Source organism: Apis laboriosa, unplaced genomic scaffold (genome assembly GCF_014066325.1).
Source record: "Apis laboriosa isolate Shangri-la unplaced genomic scaffold, ASM1406632v1 scaffold122_cov146, whole genome shotgun sequence".
In the NCBI taxonomy this organism is placed as follows: domain Eukaryota; kingdom Metazoa; phylum Arthropoda; class Insecta; order Hymenoptera; family Apidae; genus Apis; species Apis laboriosa.
Window position 1 is genome coordinate 597,050 of NW_025221084.1, and position 18,510 is coordinate 615,559.

General features: G+C 15.8%; 4 protein-coding genes across 6 annotated transcripts in view; 2 read left to right on the top strand and 2 right to left on the bottom strand.

Annotated features, from left to right (window-relative positions):
• Window positions 1-72: 72 nt before the first annotated feature.
• Window positions 73-3,023, top strand: LOC122720193. Its single transcript, XM_043946726.1, has 8 exons — window positions 73-153; window positions 392-555; window positions 641-726; window positions 854-1,090; window positions 1,280-1,466; window positions 1,661-1,892; window positions 2,233-2,378; window positions 2,830-3,023. The coding sequence occupies exons 1-8, from the start codon at window positions 83-85 to the stop codon at window positions 2,937-2,939; spliced, it is 1,233 nt and encodes a 410-aa protein (XP_043802661.1). The 5' UTR covers window positions 73-82; the 3' UTR covers window positions 2,940-3,023.
• Window positions 3,024-3,613: 590 nt separating this feature from the next.
• Window positions 3,614-5,707, bottom strand: LOC122720255 (charged multivesicular body protein 1b). Of its 2 annotated transcripts, none has more exons than XM_043946834.1 (4): window positions 5,438-5,707; window positions 4,675-4,962; window positions 4,308-4,452; window positions 3,614-4,117 (listed from the first exon to the last, which is right to left on the bottom strand). In XM_043946834.1, the coding sequence occupies exons 1-4, from the start codon at window positions 5,457-5,459 to the stop codon at window positions 4,006-4,008; spliced, it is 567 nt and encodes a 188-aa protein (XP_043802769.1). In that variant the 5' UTR covers window positions 5,460-5,707; the 3' UTR covers window positions 3,614-4,005. The 2 variants fall into 2 exon arrangements, with proteins under 2 accessions (XP_043802769.1, XP_043802768.1); XM_043946833.1 differs by having other exon boundaries at window positions 4,675-4,995.
• Window positions 5,708-10,707: 5,000 nt separating this feature from the next.
• Window positions 10,708-16,512, bottom strand: LOC122720254 (protein phosphatase inhibitor 2-like). Of its 2 annotated transcripts, XM_043946831.1 has the most exons (5): window positions 16,400-16,470; window positions 16,242-16,311; window positions 15,486-15,656; window positions 11,456-11,535; window positions 10,708-11,174 (listed from the first exon to the last, which is right to left on the bottom strand). In XM_043946831.1, the coding sequence occupies exons 3-5, from the start codon at window positions 15,626-15,628 to the stop codon at window positions 10,930-10,932; spliced, it is 468 nt and encodes a 155-aa protein (XP_043802766.1). In that variant the 5' UTR covers window positions 15,629-15,656; window positions 16,242-16,311; window positions 16,400-16,470; the 3' UTR covers window positions 10,708-10,929. The 2 variants fall into 2 exon arrangements, with proteins under 2 accessions (XP_043802766.1, XP_043802765.1); XM_043946830.1 differs by having other exon boundaries at window positions 16,242-16,512.
• A 1,299-nt stretch (window positions 16,513-17,811) lies between these two features.
• LOC122720218 (mitogen-activated protein kinase kinase kinase 7-like) overlaps window positions 17,812-18,510 on the top strand; it is a 9,446-nt gene continuing 8,747 nt past the window's right edge. The window contains exon 1 of the mRNA XM_043946776.1: window positions 17,812-17,889. Within this exon, the coding sequence (XP_043802711.1) occupies window positions 17,812-17,889 (78 nt within the window). The remainder of the gene's footprint in view (window positions 17,890-18,510) is intronic.

Here is an 18,510-nt window from a genome sequence, read left to right on the forward strand (position 1 = left end):
TATATATATATATATATATATATTTATTTTATATAACTAAGTTAATAATATTTATATTATTCAATTATAGATACAAAATGAAATGAATTTTGGGGCGTTACCAACTCATGAAATGGAGAAATTTATATTACCTGGAGTGGAAGAACTATCTCTGTAGTATTATATTTTTATTAGTATTATATTTTTATTATACTTTTTAATATAATTGTTAATTATATAATTATGTAATATTAAAAAACTATTAGAATATGATATGTTTAAAAAAATTACTTTTATTTATTTATTAATAATTATTAATAAATAGTTTTATTTTTTTATTAATAGTTAATAAAAAATTATATTTTTAAATTAATTATTAATATCTTTAAAATTATTTGTAATTATTATTTAGAAATGAAATACGAAGATTTCATTGGGATCAGTCAATAGAAATTCCTAACGAATCTGTACAAGTTCCTTTATTAGATGTTAATAAAATTGAAATTGAAACTGAGAAAGAAACACGATTAGCATCTGCTGGAAGAGATCAACCCGAATCATTTTTTATTTTTGAAAGTTATTAATATTTATTAATGTATTTGATTATTTCATTTACAAATATTTCTGTTATATTAATAATTTTTATAAATATATTTTTTAGATCATCATATTAAAAAAAATATTCCTGCAACTCCTAAAAAAAGAACTTCAAAATCTCCAATAGAAATTCCAATAAAAAGAAGAAAAGTATACATATAAAAAAATATTATAATAATAAATGAAATTGAAAAAATATTAAATATTTGATTTTTTGTCTAATATTTTTTCAAATCATATTTTATATATAATTTTATACATAAATTTTTCTTTATAGATAACTTCTGCAGAAGAATTACCTGCAATTGAACTATTTCCGGCACCAATAACTGAAATTATGTATGCACCTGATTTACCATCTGAATTGCAAAAAGAAGTTTTTCCTGAGTTTCAAAATATAGAATTGAATGAAATAAAAAAAACAAAAAAAAAAAAAATATATTTAGATAAACAAACTAAATTAACGGATACTATTATGCGAAGATACATTGAGAATGTTTACGCTCATACTATAGTGAGTTATTTTGAATAAAACCATGGAATAAAATAAAAACCATGGACTATTTTTTAAAAAAAATATCAGAAATTATTAATTGATATAATTTAATTATTAACTGAATATATTAATATGAAATATTAACTGAATATATTTATATTAAAATTAAAATTTGTTCTGTATATAAAATTTTTATATATTTTTTAGAAACAGTTTCGATTTACAACTATTTTACCATCAGCAAAGGAATATCTGAAACAACCTTCAATGAAAATTAATAATAGATCGTGGGGAAAAACATTAATTGAATTTTTTAATCAGTATTTTAAAAAGCCTTTGATAATTCAAAGTAAATTTCAAGATATGCTTGACTTTAAAATGAAAGAAACAATAGGTAATAAGTAAATATTTTTAATTAATTATAATAGTTAATTATGAAATAATGGGAAAATAAATAGATATAAAAATAAAATGCAATTATTCATAAATGAAGTTATTATTGATCTATGGTGATTTTTAAGATAAAAACATGTATATTTATTTATATAACACAAATTGATTTTTGAAATTTTAATTTTTTTTTAATAGTTGGAGAAACTATTCGTGCAGATGATTCAAGTCGATTACGAGATCAAATAACTGAATTATCAAGTAAAATTATGATTGCTACAACTGAAACGATTGATGTATCTAAGACATTAGATAAGATACTTCCAATAGAGAGTATTGAAGTAAAAGAATTTGAAGAGCAAACAAAAGAAATAAAAGAATCTGAAGCAGTTTTAATTTCCGAGATTACAAGTTTTGAAGAGAAAATTAGGTAAAATTCTTTATTTATTTAGTTTCGTAAATATTTTAATTTTAATTTTAAAACATATTTTATAGAATATAAATTTCTAAATTTTTTAGAAAGGAATTTGTAATATAATTAATATTAAAGATTATATTAAATCTTTTAATTAAAAAAAAGTAAAATTTTTTTTTCTTCTAATTTTTCTAATTTTCTTTCTAATTTTTCTTTAAGAAAAAATAAATTTTAATTATGCAAATTATAGTTTTATTAGAGAGACAATTATTTATTATATATATTATAACAATAGATAATCAAACATTTTATTAATATTTTATTATATTTTTTATTATATTTATTTTTGTTATAGTTCAAAAACATATTTGACTAAAAGAGAATTGTTGGCATTAATGGTTATACATTGGAATGAAGGAATATTAATAAAATTTCATGATTTAATTTCACCAGAAAGTTATAATAAAATTGATGCTGCATGTGCTTTTCAATATTGTTTAGGTAAATTTCAATTAATTATTATAATTATAATATTCATTAATTAATTATATATTCTATAACAATAGAATATATATATAGGAACTTATTTTACAGAGAAATAACAAAGAATAATTTGTTTAATCTAAAAATCTTGATTTTAATAAAAGTTTATATGTATGTAGAATACAAAAATAATTTTTTTATCCCTGCTTAAAATAATATTCAAAATGAAAAGATATTCAAACTTTAAAAGTTAATTTCATTTTTGTAAAGTGATTAATAAAAAAAATTTTATAAATCAAATTTTAATATAATTCATATATAAGGATATTATGCTCTATATAACACAATTTTTCATTAAAATCAGGATTTTTGAATTAAATAATAATAATAATAATATAAATATAATTTATTTTTTATATTTATATTTATTAATTTTCTTTGTAAAATTAATTTTATTTTAAATATTTAGAATTTCATGCAGAAAAAGTTGTAATATTGAAACAGGCTGAACCTTTTGACACAATTTGGATAGAAAAGTATCCTTATTATGCTTTACAAAATGATGAAAATTATAACTAAAACTATGAAAACTATAGTTAATTATAATTAATTGTATAGAAATATAATATTAAATAATATATTTATTATATAAATTTATTTTTATAAAACAAATATATAATAGATTTTGTGTATGATAAATGCTATCATGGAAAATTATATTCTTATTTATGTTCTAGAATGTTTTTATTATTTATAATTAAAATTGCAATATTTTGAAAAATTAGTTATATATTTTTTAAAATAATAATATTTTTTTTTATGGTTTAAAATCTTTTAATTAAATAAATTTTGAATATATAAGTGTATATTAAAATGTAATTTTTTTACTTTATTGTTTATAAATATTCCTAATAGTAAATATATATTTTTAAAGAAATATATATAAATAAAATAGTTACATATATAATATTACTGCAATTTATAGATTTTAGAAAATTATTAATTTTAAAACTGTAATAATTTTCAATTAGTATAAAATTTAATAGTATTATAATTTTAATGTTAAATAAATACCTACATTTATCAAACAATGTATGTGTTTCATATATGAATAAATAAAAATATTTAATAGATTTAATCTTATTCATTTCATTTTTTTATATTATTATTAAACAATTTTTTTCGAAATAAATGAATAAAAAAAATATATATATTTTTTAAATAATAAAATATATCTGTAAAAAATGTTTTTATGCATTTTCTTTTAACTTTTTATGTATTGATCTTTATAAATGAGTTATAGTATTAACAATCTCTGTATGTAAAACGATTTGAAGAATAAATATGATTTATGCATTAAAAAAATCATATTTTGTCTCAAAAATAAATTCAATAGTACAAATCATTTAGTTATTGTAGTTATTTTCAAATTAATTATTATGAAAAAAATATTAATAATATATAATGAGTAATTACCAAGCATATAGGCACTAATGGTACAATAATTACTTTTAGCAAGTACCTACAGGATAATATAAAGAGAATAAATATAAGAATAATATAAAGTTAATAAATTACTGTAAATAATAGTAAATAAGCATATTTTTCTCATTATGTACTTCTGTTTGATTTTATATCTGTAATACTATTCACGAAGTCTTGCTAATCGCTGTGTGAGTTCATCTTGTTCTTGACTGATAGTAGAAGTACCTATATTACCTAATTGTCCAGATGGTAATTCCATATTTAATTCCAGACTAAAAAAAATAGTATGTATTAAATAATATATATTATATAAATAATATATATTATTAATATACAGAAAAAATTAAATTAAAACTAATAGTAATAATAATATTGTTTCTTGATATTTATATATATATAAAATTCTATTTTATAATTATATAATCTTTCACAAAAATAATTTTAAAATTAATCAATACTAACCCAGCTTCATCTGCAACTTGTTGTAATAAAGAATCAACATCATTTTGGGGAACATTGGTTGTTGTAGTTTGAGACATAGTATTTTCCATATATGAACTTTGTACATCTAAATCTTCAAATTGACTTTCAAATTTATCCATTAAACCTAAAATAGAAATTATATTTTAATTTTGATATTCATTATCAATAAAAAAAAATTATTGTTATCAAAAATGCTATATATGATTAATGTGTTTATTTATCTTATCAAATACCATAGAATGTCATAAAAAATTAAATATTAATCATTAATTATATATATATATATATATATATATATGTATGTATAACATTTATTTTTCATATATAATATAGATTTTTTTATTACCTGATATTTTTTCTAAATTCATTGATTTCATTGCTGCATCCATGGCTTTAACTACTCCAGCCATTGACTGAGTAACTTTTCGTGTAGTTAAAGCTGTTTGTACTCTACTAGCTACTGCATCAACTCTTGCACTCATTCGCAAATAATTAAGTGCTTGATTACGTTGACGAATTGCATTTTCTGCATGAATACGTGCACCTTCCATATTACCTTTTTGAATAGCTTTTTTTATTTTTGTTTTTTCTACTTTTTCTTCTTTCTCACATTTTTTTGAATTTCTCTCTAATTCTTTTACAGCAAATTTAAGATTGAATAAATTTCCTTAATATTAATTTAGGAAAATATTATATCATATTTTCATCTCAATACATTGTTAATAAAATTTTGTATATACAAAAAATTTATATTTGTGTAATAATTTATGTATATATGTAATATTTATTGTCATAAAAATATTTTATATATAATTTTAAAAAAATAACTTTTTAAGTTTTTTAATAAATTTATTAAAATTATATTAAAATAATTATTTTTTACTTTTAAAATTTAAAACAGATAATAAATAAAATATATTTAATAAAATTAAAAAACAAAGATTGAATATATTTTAAAATTTCTCAAATATAAATTAGTATAATACTTAAAAAAAATAAATATAATTATAATTGAAAAAATACTAAAGTTTTTATGAAAATATCAAAATTGTATAAATATCAAATTTGAAAAAATATAAAAAGCGCAAAAAATTTTTAAAAAAGGATACTCTCCATCTGAGAAACGGACATGATTGACTGTTCAGCACCCGTTATGATGAAATTTATAAAATAAATAATTTAAATAATAATATTAATCTGATTCTATCAGCAAAGATACAACAAATAAAAATATTAATTACTGTATAATAGTGTCACTCAAATTTTAATTTATTTGACATGACAATCATCAATATTAACTGTTTCTGATGTAGATACTGTTTCTTTAACTGTGACAAATTTTTATCGATTTAGCAAACGTGATTAAATTACTATATTATTATTACTAATCTTTTAGTAAATGACATAGATACTTACTTTACATATTATGATATTTAGTATTTTTATAGATAGGAAAGTACAAAATATTTTTCTGAATATAAACTACTATACCGATTGAGAACATTTTAAAATTCAAATTGTATCGTGGATAAATTATGTAAAATAAACATGCAATGATTTTTTGTCATAAAAATTGATATTATATAATTTTCTTCCATTTTATGTAATATTATTGTATGTACATATAATATTACATATATGTATTATATGTAATATTATCGATTTAATGTAAAATATTATTAACATTAATGATTAAAATTAAAATTTAATTTGATAAAACTTTATTTCTAAAAATATAAGATTTTAAAGATTTTTTTAAATTGATAAAATTTCTTTTTATAAATTGATAAAAAAATTTCAAAATCAAATTTCAAAAATTTTAATATAAGAAATGCATGGAATAAAAAATTATACATATTTAAAAATGCTTTACGAATTATATTGATTGTGATATTAATTTTTTTCACTTTTGCCTTAACCAATGAAGAGAGTTCGTTTTCTTTCTTCCATAATGAATTCATATGTATATTGTAGATAATTGTAATTGTAATATAATATTTGTAACTAATATTCGCAATGTTTTGCGGAATATATACACTTTGTATCTATCCATAGCAAACTTGGGATTCCACGAATCTGAAAAAAAAAAAAACGAATAATAACTTCAAATTCAATTGCATTCAATTAAAATTTATTTATTGTTTATAATATGTACATGTTGCTACTACAGAAACAAGAAGATTCTTCATTGATTGCAGAATAAGAAAACATAAAGCATTTAAAACATTTTTAAATATACTTAACTTTTGATTTCATGTATTCCTGTGACGTTAAAATTTTAATATTTTAAATCTATTTATTAAAATCTATTAATTTATCAAAAAAATTTTTCCAGAAATAAAATTAAAAATTAAAAATTTAATTTTACTATAAAATTGTAAATAAAATAACATAAATATCGATTTCAATAAATGTTAATTGAATGTAAATCGCGAAAGTAAAAATATTCTGCTTTTTTCGAGATTGATATTTCAGAATATAGAATATGATATTTCATAATATTTATAGAACATATATATATTTCAGAATTCATATATAAGATTTTCATTTGATTATGCAAATGAAATACAAATAGTGATGAAATTTGAAATATTTCGAATTATTTCGAATCTATAAAGTGACAAAAATTTTGAATCATTTCACATAACTTTCTAAAATTTTTGAAAATTATGAAAATTTTAATAATATTTTAGAAATTGACTTAACTTATTTGAATATATATAAATAATTAATTTTTAAATTAATAATTTATAATATTATTAATTTAAGAAGATTGAAAAATTATTTTAAAATAAAACAAATTATTTTATTTAGTTTATTTATATAAAAATTTAATTTTTTACTATTGTACGTATTTCATGCATTGTATGCATATATTATAATAAATATGATATTGAATATGAATTAACTGTTATATATATTAATTAATTATATTTAAAATTAAAAAAAAGTAATATTATATTATATATATATATGTAAATAACTTGTTATATTTCAATGGTTTCGTTATACTAATAAAATTGATTATTAAAATTATTGCAGAAAGTTTAATTTAAATAATTAAATAACAATTATATTGTAACAAATTTTAAATTTGAGAAACAATAATATATTGTTCTCAAATTTATATAATATATCTACAGTTTATAAATATGAATTAAATTTATATAAAAAAAATATAAATATGTAAATAATGCATATCATATAAATCCATTAATAATAATGGAAAAGGATTTATTCAAACATTTTTAAATCTTTAAAATATATTGATTAGATTAATCCAACTTATAGAAAATCTAATTTTAAATTAATTGATATAATTGTTAATAATCCTTATAATTTGTTGCAATATTAAAAAAAACATTATTAAATATTTGTTTAAATAGAAAATATTTTTTAAAAAATTTTTAGAGATTTACTAAAAAATAAAAAATAAATAATAAATTATAGTTATAAAAATAAAAATTCTATATTATATCTATATTATATTATATTATATCATTAAATCTCTATTATGTTACATATTAGGTCTTTATATAATGTATAAAACATTTTTCTTGAAAATATTGAATACTCAACACAACATAAAGGAATATTAAATTTTTATAACAATAATATAACAGATGCATTATATTTTTATTGCATAAATGCAGTAATGAATAGTTTTTTTTTTACATTTTATATTCATATTGTAAAATTAAATTAAAATAAAATAATTATTTATCTTCATCCTTGATTTATCTATTAAGACCTCTTCTATCTCTTCTCTAATTTCAAAATTGTATATTTAAGTTTTCTATTTAAATAAGTTTTCTATTTAAAAAGTATAGCAGTTTGTTGAATAGTGCAATCAAATTAAGAATCGAATATTTATATATTTTATAAATCTATTGAAATTTTTTGATATATTTATATATCATTAAATGAAAGTCATTTATGCAAATTTATAATTATAATGTTTGTTATTTCAAAACTTTCTTTGAATTTTATTTCTTTCTTTAAATTATTTTTAAGACTAATATCAATTACCAATTTTTTAAAAGTATTTGATATAGTATTCGATTCATGATTTTATTGCATTTTACATTTGAGTATTAATAATATTAAATTCGTTGTCAATACATATATTTACATTCTGGAATAATCAGAAATTTGTTTTTAAGCTAAAGCTAATTTATTTTTAATTTTCAATTTAAGCATTCTTTTTTAATTTATAAAAATATCTATTATATATCATAGAAAATATTTTTGAAAAAATAAATTTGTTCAGATAATAATTATTTTGTTATTAAATTATCATATTAGAAAAAATATATAAAATTAATATCTTATTTATTAAATTGTAATAAATAAATTACATTACAAAAATATATTACATAAAAATTTTAAAATTATTTAAATTTCAAATATTTATATATTATAATAATGTGTATATATATATACACATATTATATATAATATATATAAATAATAAAAATTAATGCAAATTTTAACTGAAGATATAATAACTAATTCATTTTAAAAATAATATCAATGTTTAATCATAGATTTAAGAGGCTTGAGGTATTTATGTGATAAGGAATATGTTTATAATTTATAATTTAGCAGTTTTTAAATTAAGATCCATAAATTTTTGGAAATTCCAAACTTAAACAAATCTGTTATAAAAGTAGCATTTTTCAAATTAAAATTTAATTATTTATTTAATTATAAAATATGATAAGAGTATCTTGCAAACTTAATTAGTATTTAATTATTAACTTCTTATGTATATATGAAAATATTTTCATATTTTATTTTAAACAAAAACATAAAGGTTATTGATTGAGGATCAAAATGTATATTATATGAAAAAAATAAAGTTTAAGAACTTAAACTTTATATAAACTTTATAAAGATGTTAAATAAAATATAAGAATATATAATATTATAATAGACAAATTCACATTGATTATATTTATATTTTTTTCAAAAATTAAATTTATATATAATAAAGTAATATAATAAATTTAAAAAAAGATATATATAAATACAAATTAATTAAAAAATTTATTACGCTTAATAATAGATAAAATATAGTATTATTAAATTTTATTTTTTGCAATTTTTAATATTTCAATATATAATTGTATATATAATATAATATAATATATTAATGTTAATAGAAACATTATGGTCTTTGATGTTAATAAAATTTCATTTATTTTATTTATGAAAATTTTTGATATGTAATAAACATGAAATAAATTTATAAACATTATGTCAATATTTAAAATATTTAAAAAAAATATATATATATATTATTAAAAATAATTATTAAAATATATATATATTAAAATATGTGATATCAATGTGAAAATGTCTAAAATGAAATTCTAATTTCAAAATTTCTAATTCATTGTATACATCTTATGAAACCCTGTTTTAAGAATATTTTTGTATATTGTAAAATATAATTAAATACAAAATGAAAAAGTCTTATTATAATATCTATTAATAATTTAATAGAATAATTTATTATATGTGTGTATGAACATTTTATATTATATAAAAACAATATTTTGTATTTAAAAATTCTCTTCTCATATTTTACTTTATTATTATATAATTTAATAAAATATAGTAAAATTATATTATATCAATCATAACAAATAATTGTTATTAATTATTAATGAATAAAAAAATTATTCATTAAGAATTGCTCATTTTTTAGCTATGTAACATTTTAAACATATTTACTTGGATAATAATTTTATAATTAATAATTATATATTAATAATTTGCTATTTTAATAAACAATATGATAAATTAAAAAATTTAAAAAGTTAATAATCTACAATTTGTAAAAAAAAACTTTGCTTATATTTTTTATCTTAATTAACTATTGAAAAATTAATTATTTAGTACATAATTTTTCTAAAAAAATTAAAAAATAAAATCGCTATAGTTAAATATATATGAAAATAAATAAACCAATTTATGAATTAAAATATTAATAACTAATAATTATTATTAAATAATATATAAATAATTAATAATTAAGTTATTTCTTTTTGATAATATAATAAAAGTTAATAATCAATAAAACTAATATTATAATTTTGTTCGATCAATTTAAAAAAAAAAATTTATTTATATCTTTGAAATCATGTGATTTTGTATTTATTATTCTATATTATTTCAAAAAAATTAAATAAAAACAAAAAATTAAATAAACTGATTTGAATCAAGTATTTAATTAGTAGATATTTAATTATTAAAACGTTGAAAATAAATAATTATATACTTATGTAATTATTAATTATTTATTCATATATATTTGCAATTAATTACGCAATTAATTAATTATAAATTCACTATAAATTCGTTGTGTAATTAATTACATTAATTAATATATAAATCATTGAAAAATCGATTAATTAGAAAAATTTATTGACTTAACTATTTAGATAATCTAAGATGGACATTATATTTGATTAATTTAGTTCTTAATTTTATATTATAGTAAATAAATTTAACATCAATTAAGAATGTTAGATAACTGAATTCTAAATTTTAATCAAGTAATTTATAACATTATTTAAAAGTGTCTTTCGCCATATCATTTTCCTTTTTTCACATTACAAGATGACATACATTTGAATTTAACATTAAAATTAATTTGCTCTTCAGAAGGAAGACAAATATTGTCATCTTTTTGTATGCCTTCTTCATTTTCTTCATTATCTTCCTTGTCTTCATCTTCATCTTCCTCATCTTGTTCAAGTAATTGTTTTCTAGCCATTTGAACTACTTGCCACTCTTGATAATGACGCTTTCTCTTTGCTTCAAATGCTTTACGTTTTTCTAAAATTTTTGTACATATATTGAAATTATTTTGTTACTCATATTTTAATAAATTTTTCTCTTTTTAATTAATTAAAATTATTTATTCTTTATAATGTGTTTAATATTATCATGTTAATAAAAATTAAGATTAATTATTATTTCAATAAAGTAATTACGTTAATAATAATTTATTAATTTATAATCAAATTTTAAATATACACATTGCCTTTATAATTGATAATAATTAAAATATAAATTTTATGTATATAAATAAAAATGTATAATTTATTACTCCTTACCTCTTTCTTCAAGAGTTTCAGTTTCTTCTTCATCTTCACTTGATTCTTCAAATATCTTTGGTTTACTGCTCTCTGCCAATCTGTAAAAAATAATAAAACAATAAAAAATGTAATCTATTAAAATTTAAAAAAAAAAAAGAAAAAATATATTATTTATGAATTTTAATCCATTTAATTATTTTTTTATTTATTAATATTAATAAAAGTACTTATAAAAACTGAATTTGTATAAACATAAGATATATTTGATTAAATCTATTCAATATTGAAAAAAATTTTCATTTTAATATATAAAGACGAATTATTTTTATTAAAGAAATTAAATATTTTGTATTATTAACAAAAACTTATTTTAATTTTTTTTGGTGAAATATATTTATGATGAATATAATAATATAAAATAAAAGTTTATTATAATATATTATATAAGTTTTTGTTATAAAAATTTTTATAATAAAAGTTTATATTCTTTTTTCTTAAGATAATTTAAAAATATATAAACAAAAATGATTATAAATATATATGACAAATAAATTATAATTATCTATAATATTTGGATATATTATATGAGGTTCACAAAATAATAAAGTTTATATATTATGATAGAATATTATAATATTATAATATTATAGTAAAATATTATATGTATAAAAATTACTATAATTAGAAATTTATATTTGCTTTTCATTCTATATTTTTAAAATTTTAATTTAATTTTTTTTTTATATCAATAAAACTATTCATAAGTAATCATTTTGAAATCAACATACTATAATATCTTATAATATTATTTTTTTAACAATTTTTTTTTTATTAATAATAGATTCTTCTTAAGTACATAGATTATTTCTTAAGTACATATCACATTTTTTTTCTGGTATGTAACATTCCGAAGTAAGATATATGTAATTATAAATAATTTTAATTTTTTTAATTTTCTTATAATAATTTGTTATTTCACACATAAAATAATATAAAATTAAAAAAATTTACTAATATAAATATATAAGAAGTGAAATTAAATTATATAAGTAAATAATAAATGATAGTAAGATTTGTTAAAATTAAAAGAAACGAATTTTAAATTTATTTTGTATTTTGCTTTTTATATCAGAATTGATCTGTAGGCAAAAATTATTCATTATATCATTTTTTTATTATAATAATTTAATAATAAAAATATACTGTTAAGAAGAAAATTCAGTAAATTTGATTAATAATTATATGCACTTATATTGTGCACATAATTACTTATGTGTGTGTTATTAAAAAATTTTACTTATTTAAAACAAAATAGTACAAAAGTTGTACTATTCTTCTTTATATTTCTTCTTTATATTTCAAATTCTTCTTTATATTTATATAATACATTTATACAAATTTATACAAATATAATTTTACTAATAATATTTTCTTAAAAATATTATTTTGATATATATCATATATTATTTTGATATATATTACAAATACAAATTTTATTAAATGAATAAACAAAATATAATTAATTTATGAATTATTATTTAAAATATAAAAAATATTTCAATAGATACAAATAAATAATTAAAAAAATTAATAAATTTTTATTATCTTATAAACTAAGATTTATTTTCATTTTAATATATTATCTATTTTAATAAAAAACTAATTAATATTTTAATATATTTCTTGTAAATATATAAATACATTTGTTTTTTATATATCAATTCCATTTAAATGTTTGAATAAGAATAGAATAGAAAAATTTTTTGGAAAAAAATAAATTATTAAATTAAATTATCAAAAAAAGAATTTTTTTGAAGTTAACATTAAAATAATAAAGAAATTATTATATAAGTTAATTATATATAATTTTTATATAATTTATGTAAATTATTCATTAAAATTGATTAACTGATAACTTTAAAAAATAATATTAAATTATATATTTATAATTTCTTCGAAATTTTTATAAATAAATAATATTTTTTATAATAATATTTTTAAAATAATATAATTTTTCTAAGTTATATAGAATTCCATATATATATTATATATATTATATATTTACAAGAAGTAAATTTTCTATATTAATTAATTTTACATTATCGTCCATTTTAAATAGATATATATCTGATTTCATATTTTATTATATTAATTGGAAAATTATTATTTTAAAATTACTTTAAAACATTAAAATAAAATACACACATTATACACGCACACACGCAATATGTACGCACGCACGCATGCACACGAACATTATTCTTTTTTTATTTCTAAAATATTTAAATTTAATAATTTTAATTTTATTAAATTTAAAAAATTCATATAAATTATAAAAATTAATGCCAAAAATGTATGACATATAAAAAGTATTTAAATATATGTTCATACAATTTTGACAATTAATAATAATTAATAATTCAAAAATAATATTATAACTATATCTCATGTAATTTTTGACTTCGGGATGTTACATACCTTCCAAAACACTTTGTATGTTTCTTGGTGCATATATATTCGATTAAAACTGTTTGATCATAGTATTTGCAAATATAGAACCATCTTAAAAATTGATCCTGTTTACCCGAATTTTGGAAATTTAAATAACATTTTTCTGAGGAATTGAAGCAATTTTCCACACAAGTACCTCTTTTTGTGTAGAATTACTGAAAATAATAAAGGAATCAAGAGACAACTCTGAGAAGCAAAAATAGCAAATGTATACTTTGAAGAGCACTAAAACTTACCAATGAAGATTTATTCCAATAAAAAGAATAAATCAACATCAAATTTCTACATACATTTGCATACCCTCATTTTATTCTTAATATTCAACTCCAACATCAATAGTTCAGCATTATGTATGTAACAATATTATACCCTACATGGAGATGCTGCTGCTTAGTAGAGAATAGTTGCATAATTTAAATTTGATAGCTTCCTCATTTAAGCCAATCCTGGTATAAAATTCTAAACAGATAGTATAAATTAGACTGATTGAACTTAAAAAGAAATATATTTTAAAATTTAAAAAAAAATGCAAAAAAAAAAAAAAATGAAATTATAAATAACAATCAAATTAAATTATAATTTATTCTATGGATATTTTAGTAAAATTTATATATTTATAATATCTTTATAAATATTTATAAATATCTTTCTAAATAATTTTTATTGCTTAAGAAAAAAGAAAATATAAATTCATCGATTTATATTTAATTTATTTAATTAATTTTTACATTTATTATTTGAAGCATTATATATTTTATTTTAATATATTTTTACTTTTTATAAAATAAAATAATTAAATTGATAAATTTATGATATATTAAATATTAAATAAATATTCCAATTTTTTTGTAGGTACAGCATGATTAATAAAAAATATTATTATTGAAACACGTTATTTTTTTTAAATTTTTTAAAATGATTTTTTAATTTTTGAAATTTTATATGATATATAATTTATTATTAATATAATTATTATTATTTTAATAATAACTTTAATAATAACTTTAATTATTTTTTAAAAATATTCATACACATGTATACATATGTGTGCGCGCGCGCGCGCATGTGTGTGTGTGTGTACACGTGTTTTTATATATATATATATATATATATATATATATATTATACATGATATTGTATAATGCATATATTAAATTAATATATTATTTCAATTATAAATAGTATTTTTTGATTGCTATTAATATTAATTCTATTTATTATTAATTGTTGACAATGAATGATATTTTTTATATTATATAATTATATGTAATATTGTAATTTAAATTTATGCAAAATTATAAAGTTTATAGATAATAAATCTTTTAATTATGCAATAAAGATGTTATTTATAAAAATAACTGGATGTAAATATGAAAATAATATTCTTTGATTGCTGTTATTAATATTAATTGTGGTTAATTGTTGAAGATGATATTTTTGAAAAATAATAGCATAAAAATATTATTTATAAAAATAATTAGAAATATAGAGCAAAAACTTTTTTTAATGAATATAATGAATTATTATAAATACTTACTTGGCAGCAATTGTAGCAGAATCTAATTCATCAAATTCAAATTCACCGGGCAGGCCTTCATAGCTGTATGGAGTTTTTGGTTCATCAATCTTGATATGGCCATAATCTTTTCCTGGTGGATGCAATGTTGCAATTATATTCATTTCATCCCATTTTGTTTCTTTGTTTGATCTATAATAAATATAAAATAAAAAATTATTTTTTAATAGTTATAATATTAAAATATAAATTAAATATAAAATTATTATATAAAATTAAGTATAATGCATTGCTAATTATGTAATAATATTTGATAAAATATTGATTATAATTTAAATTTTCAATTTAATACAATATTATAAAAAAAAAATATAATAAAAAGAAAAAATTCATTAATATTACATAATATATAAATTATACTTAATTCATTTTATATATATATAAAATTTATTTAATAATATTATTATTATAATTTTATAATAATATTAAAATTTTTAAATAAAAATAAATTAATGAAAAGAAACTAATTTATAATTAAAATAATTAATCGTGACACGACTTGAATAAATCAAAAGTAGAAATAATAAAAAAAAAATGAATTAACATAACCTTAAAATATTAAGTTTAATCTATTGTCATCTCTTTCTCTCTTTCTATATCTTTCATTCATGTAATTTTTAGTTACAAAAAAATAACCTCCATTTTAAACATATTTGTACTTATATAAATTAAATTATGATTTTAATGAAATCAATTTAAATGTGTAAAATCATTTACCTGGGTAAATCCGGTTTATCAAAGCTAGATGATTTTAAAATTCCCTTGGGGGGCCGTTTGGAAAGATTTTCTGCCATTTTGAAAAGAAATTGATTCACAGTTGATAATTATAAAACATCTCGAATATTTATAAAATCAAATTTTATCAATGTTCTCACTTAAATTAGAAGTGATTGCACAATTGTTTACTAGCGACGAAAATTTATTAGCTTAACAATTTTGAGTGTAAATTAAAAAATTACGAACTGTGATTGGTGCCATGTCACACAAATCCTTATGCAGGACAGAATTTATTACTTACGCAATATTACTACTTATGCTATACTTTGTAATATTCTATTGTTTTCGAACAAATTATCATTAAAATTAATTTTTTTAATAAACAAAATTATTATATTATATATATTTTCATATTATATTTTATATATAATTTTTTTAATATTATAAGTCGTTTATAAAATATAATTTATATGTATATAAGTAGTATAAAAGATTTTACGTAATAATATATTAAATTAAGATTCAATTAATAAATAGTAAATATTAATAATCTCTTATTAGATATAGAAAGTATCTCATTATTACTAATAAATTATTTTATATATTTTTGAATAATTTTTGTTTTATTTCATATATAATAATTTTTAATGATATTATTATTATTATATTATATCATAAAATAATTATATTTTTTTTTTAACTTTTATAATTTTGTAAATGAATTATAGATAATAAAATTAAATATTATAATATGTGTATTACAATTATAGAATTATATATATGACTATAATTTTAAAATATATTTAAAAAATAAATATGAAAATGAAAATGAATTTTTCTTTAGATCATAGATCTTAAATCAATAGAATGTAATATGAAATGTAAAAAATTAAATTTTATATAAAATAAATAAAAGTTGTAATAAATAAATAAAATTCGTTATTTATAAATATAAATTTTTTAAATTATTTAAATTATAATAATTTTGTATTGTATTGTATTATTTTATGTATGTAATTTAATGAATAAAGTTATTACATATATATATATATATATATATATATATATAATATATAAAAAAAATTTATAATTGAATAGCATATTTTATAAGAAAAATTTAAGCAAAATACTTATTATAATAAATGTTTTTACTTAATATTTTATGTAATTTATGTACTTATAATACATAGATATATATAATATAATATATATATATAGATATTATATATATATATATATATATATATTTTTATTTATTTTTATAATTTCTTCAGTATTTTAATTATATATTTTAACTAAATGAAAAAGATTCATTTCTTATATTTGTTAATGTAAATTTAATTATATTTGTTATTTTCTTTTATAAACATGGATCGTATTTTGATAAATCGATACATCGAATTACGAATATCGATTGATGTAATTTTCTTGTTACATATGTCTTCTAAATATTAATAAAATGGAAAATATCAAAGGAGCTTGAGCTCAAGTTTAAACAAATACTCAGTTACGATAAATACGCTCGATAATTAAATGTACCCTGAAATTAATGTGATGTTAACTGTGTGTGATGGCGGATAAAGAGTTAGTAAGCCATCAGCAGCAGTTTGTAGAAGAAATTAATTATGATGAGATTGAAACCGAGCAGGTATCATAATTATATATTATAGTATTTTTTTTGATTATTTGAAAAAATAAAATTTTTCTTTTTAATTATCATTTAATAAAATATTTGTATAATATTTATATTTATAATTATATATAATTTCAGAAATTTATTTTTATTAATTATCTAAATTAGTTTGAAACCTAACCTAAATAATATTTAATTATTTTTTTCTAAATTTTTGATGTTAAAATTTATTTTAATATTTCATATAATGGAAAGTATGATTTAGATAATAATTTTTTAATATCTATTTAAGATATCAGTGACTTGAAAAAAATAAAATACATTTTTGTTTTAATAGGTTTTACATATGTCATTTTTTTTTTAAATTTAAATTGAATGTAAAATTAATTTAATAAAATTTAAAAAATTTGCAAAAATTAGTAAAAAATATAATTTTTAGATTTTTTTTTATTATATATTTTATAATTTATTTTTTATAAAATTATTACATATATAATATATATAGTTTGCCATATATAGTTTTTTTTTAATTTAATATTTTTTATTTATTATTTTATTTTTTAAAAATTAAAAATTATTTATTTAAAAATATAAAAAAACAATAAATTAATAATAATGTTAATATTTTTATGTTAT